Source organism: Xiphophorus couchianus, chromosome 5, assembly GCF_001444195.1.
Source record: "Xiphophorus couchianus chromosome 5, X_couchianus-1.0, whole genome shotgun sequence".
Lineage (NCBI taxonomy): Eukaryota > Metazoa > Chordata > Actinopteri > Cyprinodontiformes > Poeciliidae > Xiphophorus > Xiphophorus couchianus.
The window spans coordinates 33,515,165-33,534,483 of record NC_040232.1 but is presented as its reverse complement, the minus strand read 5'-3'; the positions used below and the strand labels follow the sequence as shown (position 1 = coordinate 33,534,483).

Here is a 19,319-nt window from a genome sequence, read left to right as displayed (position 1 = left end):
CGCACATTTTCTAGGTTTGTTTTAATCAGCTTGCATTTATTTATTTATTGCCAGTCTAAGTGAACAGCAAACAAAAGCAGGGAACATCAAGAAGGCGTCACAGGTCTTCCTCAGTTCGTGGTGCTGTAAGTTGCTCACGCAGGGTTTGGGGGGCTTGTTGGGTTTGCGGCGGGTGGTGCCACGCACGCTCTGATTTCTGACGGAAGGTTTTTAGACCTTAGGTTGTACTCGATTTTGCCCGGTTCTATAAGTCAAAGAGAAGAAAAGCAAGACAAACACAGAAGCATTCTGCTGTTATCTAGGGGATGAAACACCTCTAGGACATTCGAAGAAGCTTTTTCCGCTGGTTCCATTGCCAGTCAACTGGACCAGTTTTAAGTAGAGCTCATACAGCTGGCATCGACTCACGTTCGTAGCAGTCTGGGATGGGGAGGTTTCCATCGTTACAGGTGCTGGCCACGGGGTAGCCACACTTTTCAGCTTTGTCCTTACAATAGAAGGCGACATGCTCGCCATGGAGCACTCTGTTTGGCCTCAGGTCTTCAATCCAGATCTTTCTGGCATTGTATAAGATGCGCCCTCTTTTGATTCCAACTTCGCAGGGAGCTGGGTTAAAAACAAAAAAAATAACAAGTTAAATATTTTCACCTGACAGAAAAAACTCACATTTTCAGGAAATATATATATAAAAAAACAGCATTAGTTTTGCAGGTGAATGTTTTTGCTACGCCCAAAAGAATCAGAGACATTCTAGCGTAGGAATTTCTTTAGAGCAGAGTTCGATAAATATAGAGCAGAGGCCTGAAGTGAGATCTAATTTTCTCATGACTCACCCCTGCAGACTGGCTTTGATGACCAGTTTCCAGTGTTTTGGCACTGGATCTCAGCCTCACCCTCCAGGGTATAATGCTCATTGCAGGAATACTTAACCTTCTCCTTGTATCCGTGTTGCCTCATCACGGCGAACGTGATGATGCCATTTGGTATGCTTGGAGGAATGGGGCAGCTCACATCTGTAATGACAACAAGAAGGATGATTTCATTAGAAGGGTGGTATTTTGTATTTTCCAGGCCTATTGGGACATTTTATAGCACAATCAAGTGCTATTTTAAGTCAAGTTAAAAGAAATTAGAATTTATAATTTAATGCCTTGAAATTGGGCCTCTGTCTACTTAAGAACTCCTGCTCTTTGTGAAGCCCTGCCTTCAGGAAGCCATCACAACATCACTCCTCTTATGAATCCTCAAACAACTCGTTTTTCAAGCATTGCACTGAGAAGTGGCTCGTATAATGAGCCCAGCAGATGCGCAGCTCCACCAGGTGTTTGCTAATTGCGGTTGACTAGTTTGAAGGAGCTCCGTGAAGCGGAAAATCGGAAACTTGTAAACTGCAGCTCGGAGAAGGAGCTTCATCCTCAAAGGCGGGGCTAGGTCCACCCAGGCGTTTTGCGCATCTGAACTGTTGCCATGGGTGATTAAAGGATTTCTCAAACACGTATGAAAGAATCAAAGCAACACTCCAGGTATGTTTTGGATGAGGGAATAACATTAGGACATGATGTAAAGCTCAAAAGAAGTTGATGTTACATAATACTGCCGCCTTTAAACAACACAACTCTGACACATAAGTAAAGAAGATGAAGAAGAAAATAAATCTTGCATGCAATACCACACAATTCAGACGATATTCATACATCACAAGTCTGGATTTACCTCGACAGACCGGAGGTTCGGTTGCGGTGCCATCAGCCATGCAGGAGCCTCTCTCGTAACTCGGTGCTTTGGGTGGGTTGCACTCGTACGACCAGCCTTGTCCATAAATTGTTGACGTTCCTGTAGCGGCCTTGTCGTGGACAATCCTTCCCTCTCTTGGCGGCTTGGGCAGAGGACAGTTCACGCCTGCGGGATCACAATCAGAACTTGGTATGGCGATATCCATGTCACGAGTGAAAAACATAAAAATAAGTTCTAAATATTTGAAATCTGCTTGGCCTTTTGTTGCTGTGGTGCTCCTCAGGGCTCAGTCATTGGGGCTACTCTTTTCTTTCTTGACTAATTTTGAAATATATTCATATTGGCATCGATTTTCGAGCAGGGGATTCTCAAATGTACAGGCCCTTTGCTATGAGTCGGAGAAAATCAGTAGATAAAGAGTGGGCTATCACAAGAAGCCAAATAGTTGTCGTCCATGTCTTCGAAAACGTCTGTGGGTGTTCGGGCTTTAGAAACATTGCCAGCGTAACTTTCACACCTTTGTAAATATCCTTTAAACGGTTAAATGGGGATAAAAAAAAAAAGTATTAGTTGATTAATTTGTCGTTAGTCAAGTCAAGTTCATTTGTGTAACACATTTCAGCCACAGGGTGCAAAGTGCTTTACACCATAAAAACATGATACAGTATCCAATTATGAAACGAGCAATAAACGCTACATTTTGTCAAACGTCGACATCGAAATCATCATCAAAAATGTTGCTCAGTTTTCCACTTACTTGGAATTAAAGTCAGGTAGGGGTTTTTAGCCTTGATTTAAAGGAACTCAGTTTTTCAGCAGTTTTCCGGAAGTTGGTTCCAGATTTGTGGTTGATTTAAAAACTGAACCCTGCTTCTCCGTTACACTCGATATCGTTTTATAGGAACGTGTTAAACCGCTTTGTTCAGTCTGGGCCTTTTTAAATGCCGAAACAAAGTCGGCAGGGTCTGGATAACTTGTGTTACCTTTGCAGAGAGGAGGTGGATGACTCCAGGTGCCATCGTGTAAGCACCTGCTTTCATTAGCCCCTAACATCACGTACCTGAATAACGACAAGTATGCATTTCCGTAATAGTCTGCAATCATAATGTGGGAGAATTTATATATATTTTTTTGTTCTTACCCGTCATCACATGAGAAGTTGAGCACGCTCTTAAAAGGAGCCTCTGTCCTCCCTTTTGCAAATGGCTGCAAAGGCCTGGGTATCTGGCACATCTTGGCTGCAGAAAAGAAAACCACCACCTCTACTAGACGTCTTCACGATTTAACAATACGTCATCTTGAAAGATCACCATCAAGTTTCTTTTATTCTACCATGATTGCTTTTGTTGTTTGGTACACAAAACAGCATTCGGACTTCATCAATTCGCTTCCCGCTCGCTGTTTTCAAGCTCTGCAAGACGCCAGCCACAAGATAAAAAAAACAGAAGCCTCGACTCACGGGAACACGCCAGGTTTGCCGGCGTCCATTCCCCCGTCGCCGTGCAGGTTATCCTGGGAGGCGTCGCCGTTGACGGCGAGTAGCCCTGCTCGCACGAGAGGCTCACGTCTTCTCCGATCTCAAACACGCGCTTCATGGAGGAAACATCAACGCCGTCAGAGACGCGAGGCCGGCCACAAACTGGTGGGAGAAAAAGGGAAGAAGGTGACGCCAAGCAGGAGAAGTTTAACTTAGGCCGAGTTACAAATTTTGCAAATGTACCTTTTGCAGGTGTTACGGTTGTAAATATGGCTGCCAGGCTGAGAAGCAGCAAAGTGGGATCCATCTTTGGAGGTGAAATCCGCTCTGTGTTCCCCCCCTGCAGCCACTGGATGAGCGCCTTTTGGATTCTGGCTGCAGAGATGGCCTCCTCCAATCAGATGCAACCTCAGACCGCTATTGATTGAGCACAAAGTTCACATGCGGCGTGCATACAGCCGTATTTGACCAAATGTTGATAGATAATCTCGATCTGGTGGGAGAGCAAACGGCAGACATCTTATCAAGTGCAAATGAAGAATAACTGCATCGCAGAAATGGCAAACAAAAAAGTTTTCTTTTTTTTTTCTGTGAAAACTACGAGTTAAACAGAAAAATCATCCAACGTGTACGTTTCATGAGCTTGTTTGTTATCGGTTATAGCCCGTGTAGTTTCAGACCTGCAACTTAGAGAAGAAAAAAAAACTAGAGTCTGGTGCTATTTTATTTGACTTCTTTCCCTATAAGTTTTTAAAGGTTGTTGGACTGTCCCCCGTGTCGCTCTGTGTGTCATTTCTAAATATTTGTCTTCCGTGAAACAAGGGAGAGGACCCTCCATGTCAGTGAACTTTGTGGGAATCCGAGTCAGTAAATGAAACACAAACACAAACTGAGTTTATTGGTGCAGCATGTTGGAAAAAAAAAAAAATCTATAAAGCTTAGAAAAAAAAAGCTGTGCAAAAATGATTTGAATTTAGGTTAAAACTCAGTTAACAGGATGGTACCAAGATCCCTTTTCTGCTGTTATGAAACTCACTCCACGGCTTGTGTATAAAATATTGATCGACTTATCAATCTGTTAGATAATGCACTTCTTGTCTTGCTTCTGTTCATTTGGGAATTCAAATTTCACCTTGTTAGCAAAAAGGAGAAAGAGAGGAAAAAAAAAAATCTAAATGTATTTATATTTATTTCAAAATCCCAAATTATTTAGAGCAGTATTAATAAACTTGGGTTATGTATACCAAGATGCAGATTTAACCAGTGAAGCAAAAAGAAAATTGAAGTGTGGACGATAAGAAACGCCTATAGGGGCGCTTTGCTAGAGGGGCGCCAAATCGATAGTGAAAAAATTCTTTCTATTCTGCATTTTCTGTACTTCACAGCTTTTTGTGTAAATGATGTGATCTATAAGAGAAGCACCTTCATCTAACATATTTGTATCATCTTTTGAGAGATTTTCTGATCTAATTTCCAATCAGAAACATTAGTTGAATGTTTTTTTGTTTGGTTTTTTTTTTGTTTCTGCAAAGGTCCAGATTTAAGGGAAACAAACGTCCAGGCTCGCTCTTTACCATCGTAGCCTGAACCATGAACTCCACTTATTTAAAGTACGTTGGACCTGTTTACTTTACAACAAAGTCAAAGCTAACGGTTCCGTTCCTTTCATTTGGCATCGTCTCATATCTCAAATTAGCCTTCGGTATTCACAGCCGTGCTGACATATAGTTGTGGTAATATTGCATCGTGCTCAGGGCTTCAGCATATTTCCATAAAACAAAAGAAGCAGTGAGAAATATTCCAAACACTTTTTCACACGGTAATAAAAAAAAAAAGAAAAGAAAAAAAAGAAGAGGTGGGTTCTATTTCCTGTTGCGGTGGGGAAAAGCAAAAGGAGTTCTTATCCACAGGACAGATGTAACAAACCTGCGTAATAACTTCGATATTTTCTTACTGATGTCACGTGTATCAGAAACAGCGTGCAACGCCATGTTTTCCCACACGGTGACGCCTCCAGCCTCGGTTCGTCCAGCGGGACCCGAGGCCTCCTCCCTCCCACGGCGGATCCTGTTGCGTGACATCAGCCGGAGCGAGAAAGGAGGAAGAGCCGCCGTGGAAGAGTCAAGTGACGCAAAAGCACACAGGTCCACGAGCGGAAATTGGGTTTTTCCCCCCCCAAAATAAATCGAAAAGAAAAGGAAAAAAACCAAAACCAAAAACAAAACAGACATTTGTGAAAATTTTGAGAGGGCGAGAAAATAGCTGCAGTTGTTCCGTTCATATGTGAATAGGTGGATTTTCAGAAGGTTTATTTAGATTAGAGTTCAGAGGTTGCTTTGTTGTGCTTTCATGTTTTGTATTTCAGAGGATTTTATTTATTTATTTTTTTTAAATCAAAGCAGGGAGATTAAAAGCTGCAGAGACGAAGGCTTAACACACAAACATGGACCTCAAAGGTGCTTAAATATGGATTCATTGAAACACATTATGCTGCATTAGATTTTAACACCTGATTAAATTTTCACAGGATCAAATTTAACATTTGAACATAAAGAAAACATGTTGTAGTCTTCATATATATATATATATATATATATATATATATATATATATATATATATATATATATATATATATATATGGTCTTCTATTAACATTTTCTGTGTTTAGCAGTTGTTTGTGTAAATGATGTGAGCCATAACAGACGCAGCCCTATAATGTTTCCCCCTGGTGGCAGGAAATGTAAAGGGTTACATTTATTGGAGCTGCCAATAATTTTAGGGAAGCCAATTTGTTTCTTGTAACTTCAAAAAAAGAGAAGTGCTGTACATTTGATTTGAAAGGACTCAGAGGAAGCAGGGAGTCTCACTGCTGCCACCTTGACGGATCCGCGCTGTCAGTGTCAGTGGAGCAGCGACAGGCAGGGAAATCCCTCAGACCCAGTAGGTCCAGTGTCTCCAGTCAGGACCGCCGCTTCGCTTTCTGGCTCGGCACTAACAAGCGCAGACCCGTTCACTTCTCACTGAGGAACGAGCCCGAACACAGCAGGAAGCTTTTGCATTGATTTGTGTTTTATATATATATATATAGAGAGAGAGGAGGAACGCGATGGCAGATGCAAGTTTTAACGAGTCGTCCACCGCGGACGTAGCGAACAGGTTTGCTCGAAAGGGCGCTCTGAGGCAAAAGAACGTCCACGAAGTGAAGGACCACAAATTCATCGCCAGGTTCTTCAAGCAGCCGACTTTCTGCAGCCACTGCACCGACTTCATCTGGTAAGCTCCTCCGCTCCGTCTCCCACCTCCATCCCGCCTGTTGCACATATATCGAGTAACTTCAGTCGAGTCCTTCCCTTTGCTCGGTGTGATGTAACTTCTGGGGGGTCGCGACACCTTTCCAAAGCCGCAATCCCCGCACGCCTTAAAAACACTTTCCAACGCGCTAGGGGATTGCTTGTGACTTTTTTTTTTCCTTTTTTTTTTTTTTTTTTTTGCACTACTATTGAATGGGAGGAGTTGTTGCTTCTGGCTCGTTGAAAACAATATTAATAGTAAACTGGAGGGAAAATATTCACTGAAAAATAGTTAGAATTCATGTCGGATTAGATCCTGTGTCAGATGAAATCAGCATTTCTCTCTGTCTCTCTTTCTCTGTCATGCAACAAAAATGACTTCACGAGAGTCTCCTGTGCATTAGACTCCCCTCCCCTCCTTATCTTCATTCTTGAACAAACGCAGCTCCTGTGATTTTGGCCTCGGCCAAGCATTTAGGATGACTTACTTGCAGCCATTCCATGCGTGCATTGCACACAGTGCAACCACTGAAGCCGCTGATATTGAAAGGCGATTTATTATTATTATTTTGTTTAACTTGTAGAATCAGGCCCATGTGGAAAGCTCCATGTGTTCGTGTTGCACATTCTGGAAGAGGGCAGGACATTTAAAAATTCCTGCCTTTTTAGTGGAACACTTTGGGTTCTCAGTTAAGCACGTAAAATTTTTATATTTTTTTAAAATTGTATGTTGCTGAAGGCCCGCCCACATTTAAAGTACTATGTTCTTTAAGGTGTGTGTGTGTGTGTGTGTGTGTGTGTGTGTGAGATCTCATGCCTTTAATGCAGTGTGTCGTTGGCAGGCATACATGTGCCACTCCTTTTGAGTTCAGCATGCCGGCGATATGATTCAAAATGTGAAATCAAACAACTTTATTTTGAAAGGGAAAGCTCCCATAGTCACACACACACACACACACACACACACACACACACACACACACACACAAACGGAGGGAAGTAGGGGCCAGGAAGCCTGTGCAGACATGCACCTACAAGTCTTTATGTGGTTGTAGGACAACTAATTACAAGCCATGTGCATTTATTTGTTGTTTTAACAGTGTGATTATTAACTATGGTCATAAAAATAAAAATTTAAAAAATCCCAGAAAGCTTTTGGGTTTGGGGTTATGACGTAACCTTTTGAGAAGCGATGCTTATCTAGACTTGACTTTTTCTTCTTCTGTATTGTTGATTATTAACTCAATGAGGGAGACAGCTAATGCTTTTAATACAACATAATGGTGCATCGAAGTAAATCAGAAAAGTTAATATGTTGATTTATTTCTGTAATTTAGTTCAAAAAGTTCACTTTTCCAAATTTCTCAAGATGAAACTGTAAAAAATGGTCAAATTTCTGCAAAGCTCATGATTTAACAGCTGCGTCCTTGGAATGAATGCGGTGTGAATGGGTCCACGTGTGAATGAATACGTTATTCAGTGTGTTTTAAACAGTAAGAGCCATTCAAATCAGTCTCCTCTCTTTTTCACAGGGGATTTGGAAAGCAAGGATTCCAGTGCCAAGGTAAAAACTAACTGTTTGTATCTCTCTCTGTGTGTGTGTGTGTGTGTGTGTGTGTGTGAGAGACATTTAAGCTTTAAACGTGTTGCTATCTGTTTTGAAATTAGGCTCCTTATATGACTATGTCCATACATTTGGACTTGTTCTTTTTGAGGGTTTTCCACTTTATTTCAAGCTATTTTGGCAAAGGGACGTGTGAATATCTGGTGGTAATGGGAGTGTGAGTTTGTTTTTCTTTGTTGTTACCTTGTTAAAAAAAGAAGAAGAAGAAGAAGAATAGGGTCAAAGCTGAATTGGGCCTGTTAGTCAGATTTTCCAGCACTGCACTAAGATCCAGATGCTGATTGTTTTCATTCAGATATTAGTCATGTGACCTTTGAGAACTCGTGTATTTGCTTGTATTTTGTTGAGCTGTGTTCAGTTAATCATAAGAGGAATTGGAATAGAATTAGTTTCTAAATAGTCATGAGTGTCGTATAGAAGGGAACCTTCGTCAAAACATTTATTCATCATTTATTTCTGAAGAAATCTTTATCAAAGGAAAGAAATGGGTGTTTTGGTTTGGCAAAACCAAAAGATGAGACGGTTTCATTAAAACAGTGGGATGGAAAAAAGTGAAATGGAAGAAAGAAATACTGTAAAGCTGGAAAGTTTCCTCGCCACCACTCGCGTCTTTAAAGCTGGGTTTTATATCAGCTTAAGTACGCTAAACCTCAGAAGTATTTATCTAATGTGGAAATCTTTAGGCTTGCCAAAATCAGAGTCTGCCTGGAAGTGTCCCCAGATGAATCACTTACTGTACTTATAAATAAATTTAGTTGAGAGGAATGATTTAATACAATATTAAACCTGTAATTTTTCTCATCCATAAAGATTACTATTCAATATTTTATCCTTAAACAACACTATAGTGAGAGTATAGTTACATTTTCAGTTTTTCTATTCTATTAAAAAGTTCTCATAATTTTTATTTACATTCGTGCTTCCTTTTTTGTTGCCTGTTTGGTGTATTGTATGTTGCTCTCGCGTTGTTTTTCATTTCGCCACACATCTTACCATATCTGAAAACACATTTTACATGGGTCAAAATACAAAGATACACAACACATTTTGCTAAAACTTTGAGCGCTTCCCCATATGCGTAGCAGGACAGCCTTAACCCATTTTGTATAGTTTCTGTTTATTGGGATCAAAGGTGACGTATTTAATGCTGTGCTACTGCGTCAGGACAGAGTATGTTTCTGTTGCAGTATGTTTTCCGTACTTGATGATTGTCATCTGGGGATAAATGTTTGTTGCTGTACACACAGTGGCCAAATAGTTGGTCAAATTAGTATTTGCTTAATTAATGATAAATTAGGTCGGGCTGATATTAGTTGAAGTCGCTTTAAGCATTTGGCATGCCGAGTTAAGTTCATTTTCATTGGTGCAGACAGAGCATGTGCATAGCATAGCATGAATTTAGATAATGTTTTTATTGGGATTCTCTGCAGAAATTCAGCAGTGTGTGTAATTTGTAAAATAATATCAATATTTTGGTGGACATATCAATTTGTCAAGATGTTCAAATAATCTGTGGAAGCCTGGCTTAGGTTGAGGTTGCATTCTTATTTGGCACAGTGTCAGAAGCATAGAAAGTAGAAGCACAATAATCAATAGTCAATTATTGACATTAGTATTAATAATAACTGTGAGCAATGGTGTATTTACCTGAAAGTTTATGTGGAATTAAATCTTAAAAGTTGCAATGTATTTCAGGCTTGGGCTGGAGTGAGAATGATGTGATGTTGAGGATTTCGATGTTCAGTGTTAGGATAAACAGAAATTTTTATCCTTTAGTTGCGCTGTTTGCTCACGTAGACCTTGCAGTCGACTTTTTATGGCTTGTGTCTCGCTGAATGTGTTAAAACAGTGTTACTTTTATGACAATCTGTTGTGGCAACAGATCCAATATCTGTCATTCAATGCAAAACCATAAATTTAACAAAAAATCTATATCTAGGAAAAATGCAAATGCAAAAACTGGCAATCAAAATCACATTACATTCTCTATTATTTCGTTCCAAAAAATACACGGCATGCAGTCATGAATTCAGCTTCCAAAAAGCTGAACTTATGAAAGAACAGAAAGCCAAAATAGTATCAAATCATCCAGCTGACCAGCAGTGTGGAGCAACTACCTCTCTATGGAATGATTCATGAATGCTTTCATTAAAAACATTTTCTCCTGAAGACAAAGCAAAATTAAAAACTTTAGATGTCAACGATTCGCAATCAGCTTTCTTCGGAACGAAAGCGAGCGAGACGTCCAATCATCCACTCATCACGCAGTCAGACGTGGACGGTTCATTGCACCATGCGTGTGTCCTCGGAGGCACGCATCATGGAAATGAAATTGTAAATGATCATGCCTATTAGCCCGTGCGAACATTTAAATGTGACTTTTCCCCCCCCCCTGAGGCTTGACTGCTAACAACCCGACGCCCACGCCTTCGTGTGATCCGCTCTCACAGAAACGGAGAAGCAACCTTCCACTTGAAACCAGTCATGAATCAGTCTGAGGTGTTTAGAGTGTTGATAAACCAGCATGTTTTTTTGTTTTTTTTTTTTCTTCCTCCCTCCCCACAACCTGACATTATCGTCAGCGCGTCCCTGAGCCCACTCCTCTGCCTTCACAGTTAGCTCTCGTCGTCACAGCCACAGCTTTCGCTACCACAAACAGAGATTCTGGAAGGACGGCGTTTTTAAAGAATTGGACACAGAAGACGATTTTCCTTTTACCTTCGACACTAATGCACCAGCAAAGACCGTCTCTCTCCTTTTTTCTTCTCTCTCCTCTCTCTTACCCCCTTGTATCATAAATCAATGCCCTGACCTGTTGCATAAATAATAATCCTGCCTTATCGAGATGAAGGTGATTAGTTACACTGAAGCTATTCGAAGAGAGAAAGGTCCCTGTTTTATAACGTGTGCTAAGCTATCAAATATTAAACTTACGATCCCATAAAACGGGGTCAGGTTCTCCAGCAGAGTCGGCCTCTTAGTCACCGCTTGAATGACAAAGTGATACCGGAGAAATGGAGAGTGGCATTTCTATAACTACAGTGACATTTAATTTGTCAGCCTTGCAAATGTCTCTTTTCCGAGAATAGGCCGAGGTGAGCAGTAATACACTATCGAGTGAGTTTTACATTGCAGTTAAATGAATGTCGTACTTCTGAAAGAAATGCTGAAGCGATGAATTCATCCCTCGGTTGAACAGCAGGAAATAAGGACTGAGCGATAAATCGATTTGATCAATTTATCAATATTTCTTTTTTTAGTCTCTGAAGATTTAATTAAAGGAAAATCATGGGTTTTTTCACCAGTGAACTCTTTGGGTCACCATAGGTTCTGGGCGGCCATCTTGCTTCACGAGCGTGTTTTACAGCCACTTATTTGGACTTTGAATTTAGGTCAGCTCTACGACAAATGTTAGGACCAGGTTTTTTTTTTTTTTTAATTATGAGATTAAAGTCACACTATTACACGAATAATAAAAGGAGAATAAAGTCGTGTGATCTCACACATGAAAAAAAAAAAAAGTAATACTCAATCTTTTAGCAAATAAGTAACTAAACCACTTTATCAAATTATTATCAGTTTAAACGATTGTGCAAGCAACTGCCTATTTCAAAGAAAGAATCACGTGAATTGATCGAGTCATGTCGGATTTTTTTTTTTTTTTTACAATAAATTAACTTCTTTCTCGTAATTTATAGACGTTTTTTTTCTAGTAAGATTGCGTCCTCTTTCCTGCTAATATTATGACTATGTCTTCATAATGAAATAAAAACGGTCAAAGTCTGACCCTTACACTCCGCCGTACTTCTCACAGAATGGAGGATTGAAATAAAAGTCACTTTTTGAAAATATATTTTAGAAAAGAAAGCGAGCAAATAAAAGAAATCGAAGTCTTGGTATGAAAAAAATCTAGAGTTATCAATTCTAGTATATGCCGAGGTTTGAAATGCAATCCACAGAAGCATTTAAATATGTTATTGTGGGCATTTTTAAGTTCATGTGATCATGTTGAACCTAACTGTAACATTTCATGCAAGCTGTAACGAATTGATCCGTAAACTAACTGGCAGAACGGACTGATTACGGAAGTAAACAGTCTTAATGAGGCGTTAGTAAAGTGGTTATAGATTAAGCTGCTGCTGGCTGTCATGATGCTGTTATAAAGAAAAACAAAAGGGCCTTGGTTCAGCTACAACATCACAAAAAGCGAAGAAACGGCAGCATAATAAACAACAACCTCTAAAATGTGTGAAAAGCCAACCTGGCACATTTTTGCCAACCTGGCAAAAATGTGTGAAAAGCCTTAAAATAAACACAAAGTTTTACAATAATTGACACATAATACTTTGCACAAACCACTTTGTCAAGAAATGACCACTTAGTCTTCTCCGTATGACACAGCACAAGGTGTGAGCAAGCAGACAGAGAGGAACGGTAGAAGATTCCTCTTTGAATTATCTCTCTAGATCCCTCAGGGAAATGAGAAATCCATAAACCAAGACGTGTCTAGAGAAGCGTACACGTCCTGATTTTACCATGTATTTTGGTTCATTGTGTTGAAAGTGTTGATTTACAGAGGCCCAAAGATTTTTATCGAAAATGTGCAGATATTTCCAAGAGTCCGTAATGCTGTGTTCCCAGAGGCTTTGGGGGGCCCGCATCACCACACATCCTTTATCGTACTCACCAGTAAAGTGCTTTTCTATAATTGAACCTGCAGGACTACATGGAGTGTTTATTCTCAATAAGCTCAGGTTTAGGCTCTTTTAATCAAAGCCCAGAGTTTGAGCAAGAGTCACAGGCAATACTTAGCGAATTGTCTTTGAGCTTTAGGATATTTCCTCGTCCTCGTGATTTGTGATGGCATGATAAACATCTTCTGTCAAGGCTGGCAGCTGTTTTCCTGTCGTCTTTTCCTGTGTTATAAAATTGCTTGAAAGACATGTTCACTTGTGTTACCCCTTTTTGGAGAATGATTAAGAGAACCAGGCTTTTGTTTCGTGTGATTTGCACCACCAGGAGAAAGAGAAAGTCATGGATTGCTAATTTAGAAGCTCAGGCTAATAAAGAAAATGCTTTAGTTATATTTTCTTTAGAGAAATTAAGGGCGCCTTTAAGTTATGGGATTATGTCTGTGCGATTCGGTTTTAAGACTTTTTTTTACCGATCTTTGCCAGAGATGCAAATAAGTGCAGATGACTCCGTCACTCTTCGACATGACTCTTAAAATAAAACGTCGCTGTCAATTTATTGTTGTGGAAACAAACAAGCAAGCAGCGGCGTTTGGAGATTGTATCTGCGCCCTGAGCGTCCGCAGTAACATTTGCGGCGGAGTCTTGTTTCAAGCGCCCGGCCTGTTGTGCTTGTGCGGCAGGATGTCTCCAATCACCATTTGGACAATGATGTAATACAGCCCGGCAATTTGTCCTCATGTCACTCAGCTGGTTTACCATCCAAATCTTGTTAAGATCACACTACGTCTGTGGAGACTTTGGAAGTTGGGGCTGTTTGGGGACCCAGACAAGGGGGTGGAGGGGATTTCCATTTAGTTTTTATTACTTGGTTTTATCAGAGTTTAATCCACTGGAGTTAATCCTGTTCTGTGACCTGAATCATATTCAGTCAGCTAAATGTATTCATAAGCAAGCTGCAGCGTTCAGCTGGGCCTCGGGCAGCCCAGGTTTTCGCAGGGTCAAGTGCTCTCCTTGTGGGCGTCCGTAGTCTATACTTACTGAGATAATATGTGAGAGCATTCACTTCCTGAGCAAGTTTTTTTTTTCTTCTCCTCATACACTCCTTTGCTGAGTTACGTTTTAAAGGACGGTGTAAATTGCGTTATTTTGTCATTATCGACCAATTTAAGAGATAAATTTATGAACTTGTGTTTCAATTGCAACGTAAAATAGTTGTGACCCTTGGATTTGATGTGTTTCTGATCAGCCCTTCCTGGTCCGGTACTATTTCAGAACAAGAATTGCGACATAAGAAACATATTTTGATAATATTGTTAAAGTAATAGAATTTTATTAGGAATCTGTGTATTGAATCAGCAGAAAAATAGGGTGTCACTCAAGGATGTAAGATATATCGGCCAGTACTGATGCTTGATGCCAATATCGGCATTAAGATAGGTATCGACTGATTTAAAAAAAAAAATTTTTCAACTCATTGGTATTGGCCATGTGCTATTTGTTTGGTCATGACATAATGAAAGTGATGCAACGTTTTATTGTTGGGGTGTCCAACTGAAGCAGGGAAGCAAATGTCAGCGGCGTGCTCGTTGTTCCACGGTTTGGAAACAGTAGGGAAATATAATATATAATATCTATAAAAGGACTTGAAAATGTGTCTGTAGGCACTTGTATTTTGCTATCAGTGAAAATCCTTCTGTTGATAATGCATTGTAATCATTTTTAAAAGGATATCATCTTTATTTGCTGTGATGTATGTAACAGGTGTCTCTTGTAAATGAGACCATGAGTCTCAAGAGACTTTCTTGTACAAATAAAGAAATGATAATAGCAACAACAATAAAGTAAATGTTAATTATTTGCCATAGCAACTACTGTATATTAATATGGGTAGTTGTTATCGGCGTTCTTTTTTCTTTCTCTTTTTTTTTAGGTATGTTTTATTTCTAAGAAAATGTACAAGAAAAAAATGCTTTTGTGCTTTTTTTTTATTTTTTAGAAAGAATAAAAAAAAAATACAATATCATATATCAGAAGTGTATTTTCTTTAATTTACTGCCACAGTAGGCTTACATCCTAAAGATGGCTTAATTTGCTTAGCACACACTGTAGTTTCCCCCTTTTGTCCAGTGCTCTTCTCAGTAGATGTTTTTTTTTGGTCCCATCTGTAATGTGAGGTGTTTCGTTTTGTCTGCTGATAACAGCAACCTGGGAATGAACCACAAAAATAAAGAGGTCCAATTCTAATTTCCATGTGGGTCTGGAGATGTCAGGCTAATTAACTGCAGCCACTTAGAGCTTAAAATAAAACGAAAACATTTGTAGAACCCTCCGCCAGTGCATCGATCTTCCCTGCAGTTCTGTTTTGAATTATCTTTTTTTTTTCTCTCTCTCTATTTAATTCTTGCAACAGTCCGTTCCTGCTGGCTTCAGTCTGAAATGGCAATAATTGCAAAATCAATGTAGTTGTGGTTCTATTGAAAGCAAGCAACATACTGTATGTGGAGAGCAGCAGCGGGCCACTGAGCTGCTTGTGGGGTCAGAAAAATGATTTGTTTCTTCTTTTTGGTCTCTGAAGCCTCATTTTCACCTCTGCAAACTACTGTTAATACAGATAATTTGCCTTGATAGAGCTGCAGTCATATGATTTCAGGAATAAGACCTTTGCTCTCCTCTGTGGTTTGTTGGCAAATTATTCTTGACCAAATTCACTGGAGACGTTCTCACTTTCTCTGATGCTAGTGGAGGCTAATGAGCTTTCCTGTTTTGAAGGAACCCAACCTCCTCTGGGTTTGACTTTGATGACCTTGCTGTAGCACACAGCAGCTGAATATCTAATAAGATGAATTTTAAAGGCTCCAAATGAAACAAAACTGGCAAATAACATTACCATAACAACTGGTGTTTTTGATCAGTTCAAGCTCTTTGTTTCTCTGCTGCTTTGATAGTGAGGCAAACTCAACTACAATTGCGGTTTTTCTTTTAATCCGGCATGAACGGTGGTCTGATAAAACTCCTTTTTTTTTTCTGATGTACTTGCTGAGCAAAGTAGTCATCTTTCTGTAGCTACAGACATTTAGCCACAGGTTTGTCTTTCAATCACATCATATAATGCTTTAATGCTTTCCTACATCTGTAGAAGCCCTTAGAGCTGAATGCCAGACATGTCGATAAAAATCAATCAAGCTCACTTTAGATATAGTTTATCATCTGCAGAACAATGTGCCAAGGTCAGGTTTTCTCTTGGATTTGCTATTTTATTGTAAACTATTCTTTAATAAAGATAAATCTATCATCCCAAAAAGGAGCTTCCGCACCTACTATTGGTGACATCACACGAGGCAACACATCTGAGTTGCCTATTTGCATTATTCTTGTTTTTTGGGGCTTTTTTTAAACAAATACCTTTTCCAAAGGTGTTTATTTTAGTGTGGATATATCGTGGATCCTTAGTTCAAATACTTTACTGCAGCCACAGAGACCCAAACATCGTTATCGGCCGACATTAGGGATTTAAACCCCCCCCTCAAAAACATCGTTATCGTTTCAAATAATAAAACCGCTCCGATGTCAACAACCGATACTAATTTCTGTTTCGTTCTGGACGGGGAGGAGGTTTTGTCATGCAGTATTTGTTTGGTCATGTGACAGGGATAGTGCACAGGATTGTGGGTAGTTCAACTGAAGCAGCGGTGGAATCAGCGGTGTGGTGGTTTTTTCTCAAGGTATCGAAAATGTTGAAAACTATATAATATTGGTAAATATTTTTTATCGGTCACAACATTTCTATCATAATGTTATCGAACCATATCTCAGAGCACTGCGTGGATTTTTTGAAAACCTGATTTCTATAAAATCATTTTCATTTTTTATGAGTAAGCATTCACACGCTGGGTTTTCTAAATTTATTCAAGCATGAGGACAAAGCTGCATTGCTTTCCTAGGTGTGTTTTTCTCAACACAATGGGTCCGTAATTGCAGAGAAGTAAACTTAAGGCTGAAGGACCTTCCTTATTTATCTGGAGATTTTGGGAGCAAATTGGGTTTTTCTTTATATAATTGCTTATATGTTCCGCGGCTAAAAACCAGGAAAAAATAAAAGAAAGTGGTTTATGGTGGAGATAGAAAATCCCTTTCGTTCTGGGATTGTCGTAAGCCCTGGGCTTCGGCCGGGGTTATGAATCCATGCCCGCACCGCAACATCTGTTGCTTTATCTCTGCTTTATCTCTGCTACCTTCTTGACCCCGCTTTTGTTCATGCTTTCATTCCCGCTCTCTGTTTTTTTTTTTTTTTTTTTTCCCATCTGTTTCAAATCTCCGGTATTCTTGCAACAGAGGTAGCGGTTCATTTCAAAGAGCTTCGGTCGGACGCAGCTCGTAACGTTTACGTAACTTTCTTTTCCTCTCAACTCAGCGTTTGTGTTTCTTGAGCTCTTTGACAGGAACTCACCCTCTGACCTTTGCCGTGCACTATCGGGATGAAAGACGATGTCTGTGCTTTTTACAACGGCACAAACATATGTAGCCGTTCCATCCCCTGATGGTAAACAAAGGAAATGGCTCGTCAAGTATTTGTTCTTTTGCAGGAAGCTCTATTATGAAAAAGGCTCATGGTGCCATCTGGACTCTGAAACATCTCCCTTCTACACTGTTAATACCGTTTAAGCCTACAGTCAGACAGCCCTGCATACAGTAGATTAATATTTGGGTGACGAGACCTTTTGTCACTCAAGTGTATGTTTGAGTGGACGTTTATGAGACGGAGAATGACTGGCGCAGAGTTCACCGAGGGGGACGGCTATATTTAGAGGAGATCCTTGGTTCTCTGAAGATAGCTCCTGCTATGCATGGCATACATTCTGTTTATTGGAGGACATTTGTTCGAGCTCCGGAGACGGGCATATTTGGATTACATAAGAGCATTATCTGGGGACGCACATGTCCTGCAGATGCTATCAAATCAGCGACTTCACCGAGGACGCTATATTGAGTGCAAACCGCAGTGTTTGTCTCTGTGTTTGGATTTCCCGTGGAATGACTTTAATTGTCTATTTTTTTTAAAATGCCTTGCTAATTCACCTAAAAAAACCAAAAAACATTCTAATTCTAAACTGTAGAATTGTATTTCTCGATAAATGCCTTTATCTAACAGAAATTTGAAGGGCAAGTAAGTCTATTAAGAAGTTGAAAATAAAATGAGGCACTGGGTTTGAGTCCCAGCTTGGAGTTTTCTGAGTTTGAATGTTCACCCCATGCATTCACTCTCAGTTCACTTTTAAAGAAATATGCTTATTAGAAGGCCTAGGCGATAAACCAAAAATGAACTGAAATTTTTGACAATGACCGATGGCATTTTGTCCATGTCGGTATTTTCTGTTTTAAGAAAATGAAAAGTGTTTTTTGTCTCATTTGGCCATGCTCATATCCCCTTATCTGTCCTGCGGTCCTAAGAAACAGGGTTTTTTACTGTGCACAATCCGACAGGGTCGCATTGACCCAGCGTGCGCTTTAAAAAGTTTTTTTGTGGGTGTGGTTTCGGGAACTGACGGTCTGACGGGACAAACCTCCCACTTCTGCTTCCCCACTTCCCTGCTTCCCTGCAGTCCAACCGTGACATTTGCTGCACTCCGCCTGAGCGTTGCGCTATGACTGCGGGAGGGTTAAGATGCTCTGTTATGTGTGGTCTGTAGTCTTGTGACTCCACCCCTTCCACTTTGTAATAAGAAGTGAAAGAGACGGTGATGTTGAGAAAATGGAGGACATTTCAACTTCGGTGGAGCTGGTCAGAGCAGGACAGAAAGTTCATGTTAGTTGTGTCTCTTTACCTATGTTTCCATTATGAAATGACATCACTTTACCGAAAAGAAAGGTTATGAATAAAATGAAATCAAATGCTAAAACACAATCGTAAGTATCAGACATTTCTGTTTAAACACATTTTACCAAGGCTCTCGAACTCTAACTCTAACTGGTTTCCAGTTAGCATTTTTTCCCGACCAGTTAAGGCTTTGTAGAAGTGAGATCTCTGAGCATTTTGAATTTTTCTGAAAGCCTCTTGCCTCTCTTCCTGTTTCACAACAATCAATCAGAGCAGCTGCATTAAGATTAGACTAATCCATTATGACGGCATGCATTATTTATCACCTTAATTCCCTCAATGCATTTGGGCTAAATGCTGCACTGGGTTCAAAATGGTCCTCATAGTACTTGGTGCTGTATGTAAGATGATATTACCGTTGACGAATTGTGATGTTAGTACCAGTTGTTGGCCTCGAAGAAACTAAGAAGTAGTCAAATATTTTTTAACTCAGCACTCATGTTCCGCAAAATATATCCGTGTTGTTATTTATGTCTCTTTGACGCTACACTGCATCTTTCCTGGCTTTCAAACCTAGATTAGATTGACTTTCTGCTGAGAGCCGGACCACTACCTGGTTAAAATCTGTCCGCCTCCCGCTTTCTGCTCAAGAGGAACTGCATCCTCTGCGACCTGCATTTTGT

At 40.0% G+C, this 19,319-nt stretch overlaps 2 protein-coding genes across 3 annotated transcripts in view; one reads left to right on the top strand and one right to left on the bottom strand.

The window, feature by feature from the left end:
- Positions 1 to 15: 15 nt before the first annotated feature.
- LOC114145591 (beta-2-glycoprotein 1-like) lies at positions 16 to 3,611 on the bottom strand. Its single transcript, XM_028019229.1, has 8 exons — positions 3,455 to 3,611; positions 3,194 to 3,373; positions 2,876 to 2,972; positions 2,718 to 2,794; positions 1,714 to 1,899; positions 834 to 1,013; positions 409 to 606; positions 16 to 244 (listed from the first exon to the last, which is right to left on the bottom strand). The coding sequence occupies exons 1-8, from the start codon at positions 3,516 to 3,518 to the stop codon at positions 135 to 137; spliced, it is 1,092 nt and encodes a 363-aa protein (XP_027875030.1). The 5' UTR covers positions 3,519 to 3,611; the 3' UTR covers positions 16 to 134.
- Positions 3,612 to 6,105: 2,494 nt separating this feature from the next.
- prkcaa (protein kinase C, alpha, a) overlaps positions 6,106 to 19,319 on the top strand; it is a 142,550-nt gene continuing 129,336 nt past the window's right edge. For both annotated transcript variants that reach the window (XM_028016886.1, XM_028016885.1), the window contains exons 1-2: positions 6,106 to 6,486; positions 8,036 to 8,067. In XM_028016886.1, coding sequence (XP_027872687.1) covers positions 6,320 to 6,486; positions 8,036 to 8,067 — 199 coding nt within the window. In that variant the 5' untranslated portion in view covers positions 6,106 to 6,319. The remainder of the gene's footprint in view (positions 6,487 to 8,035; positions 8,068 to 19,319) is intronic.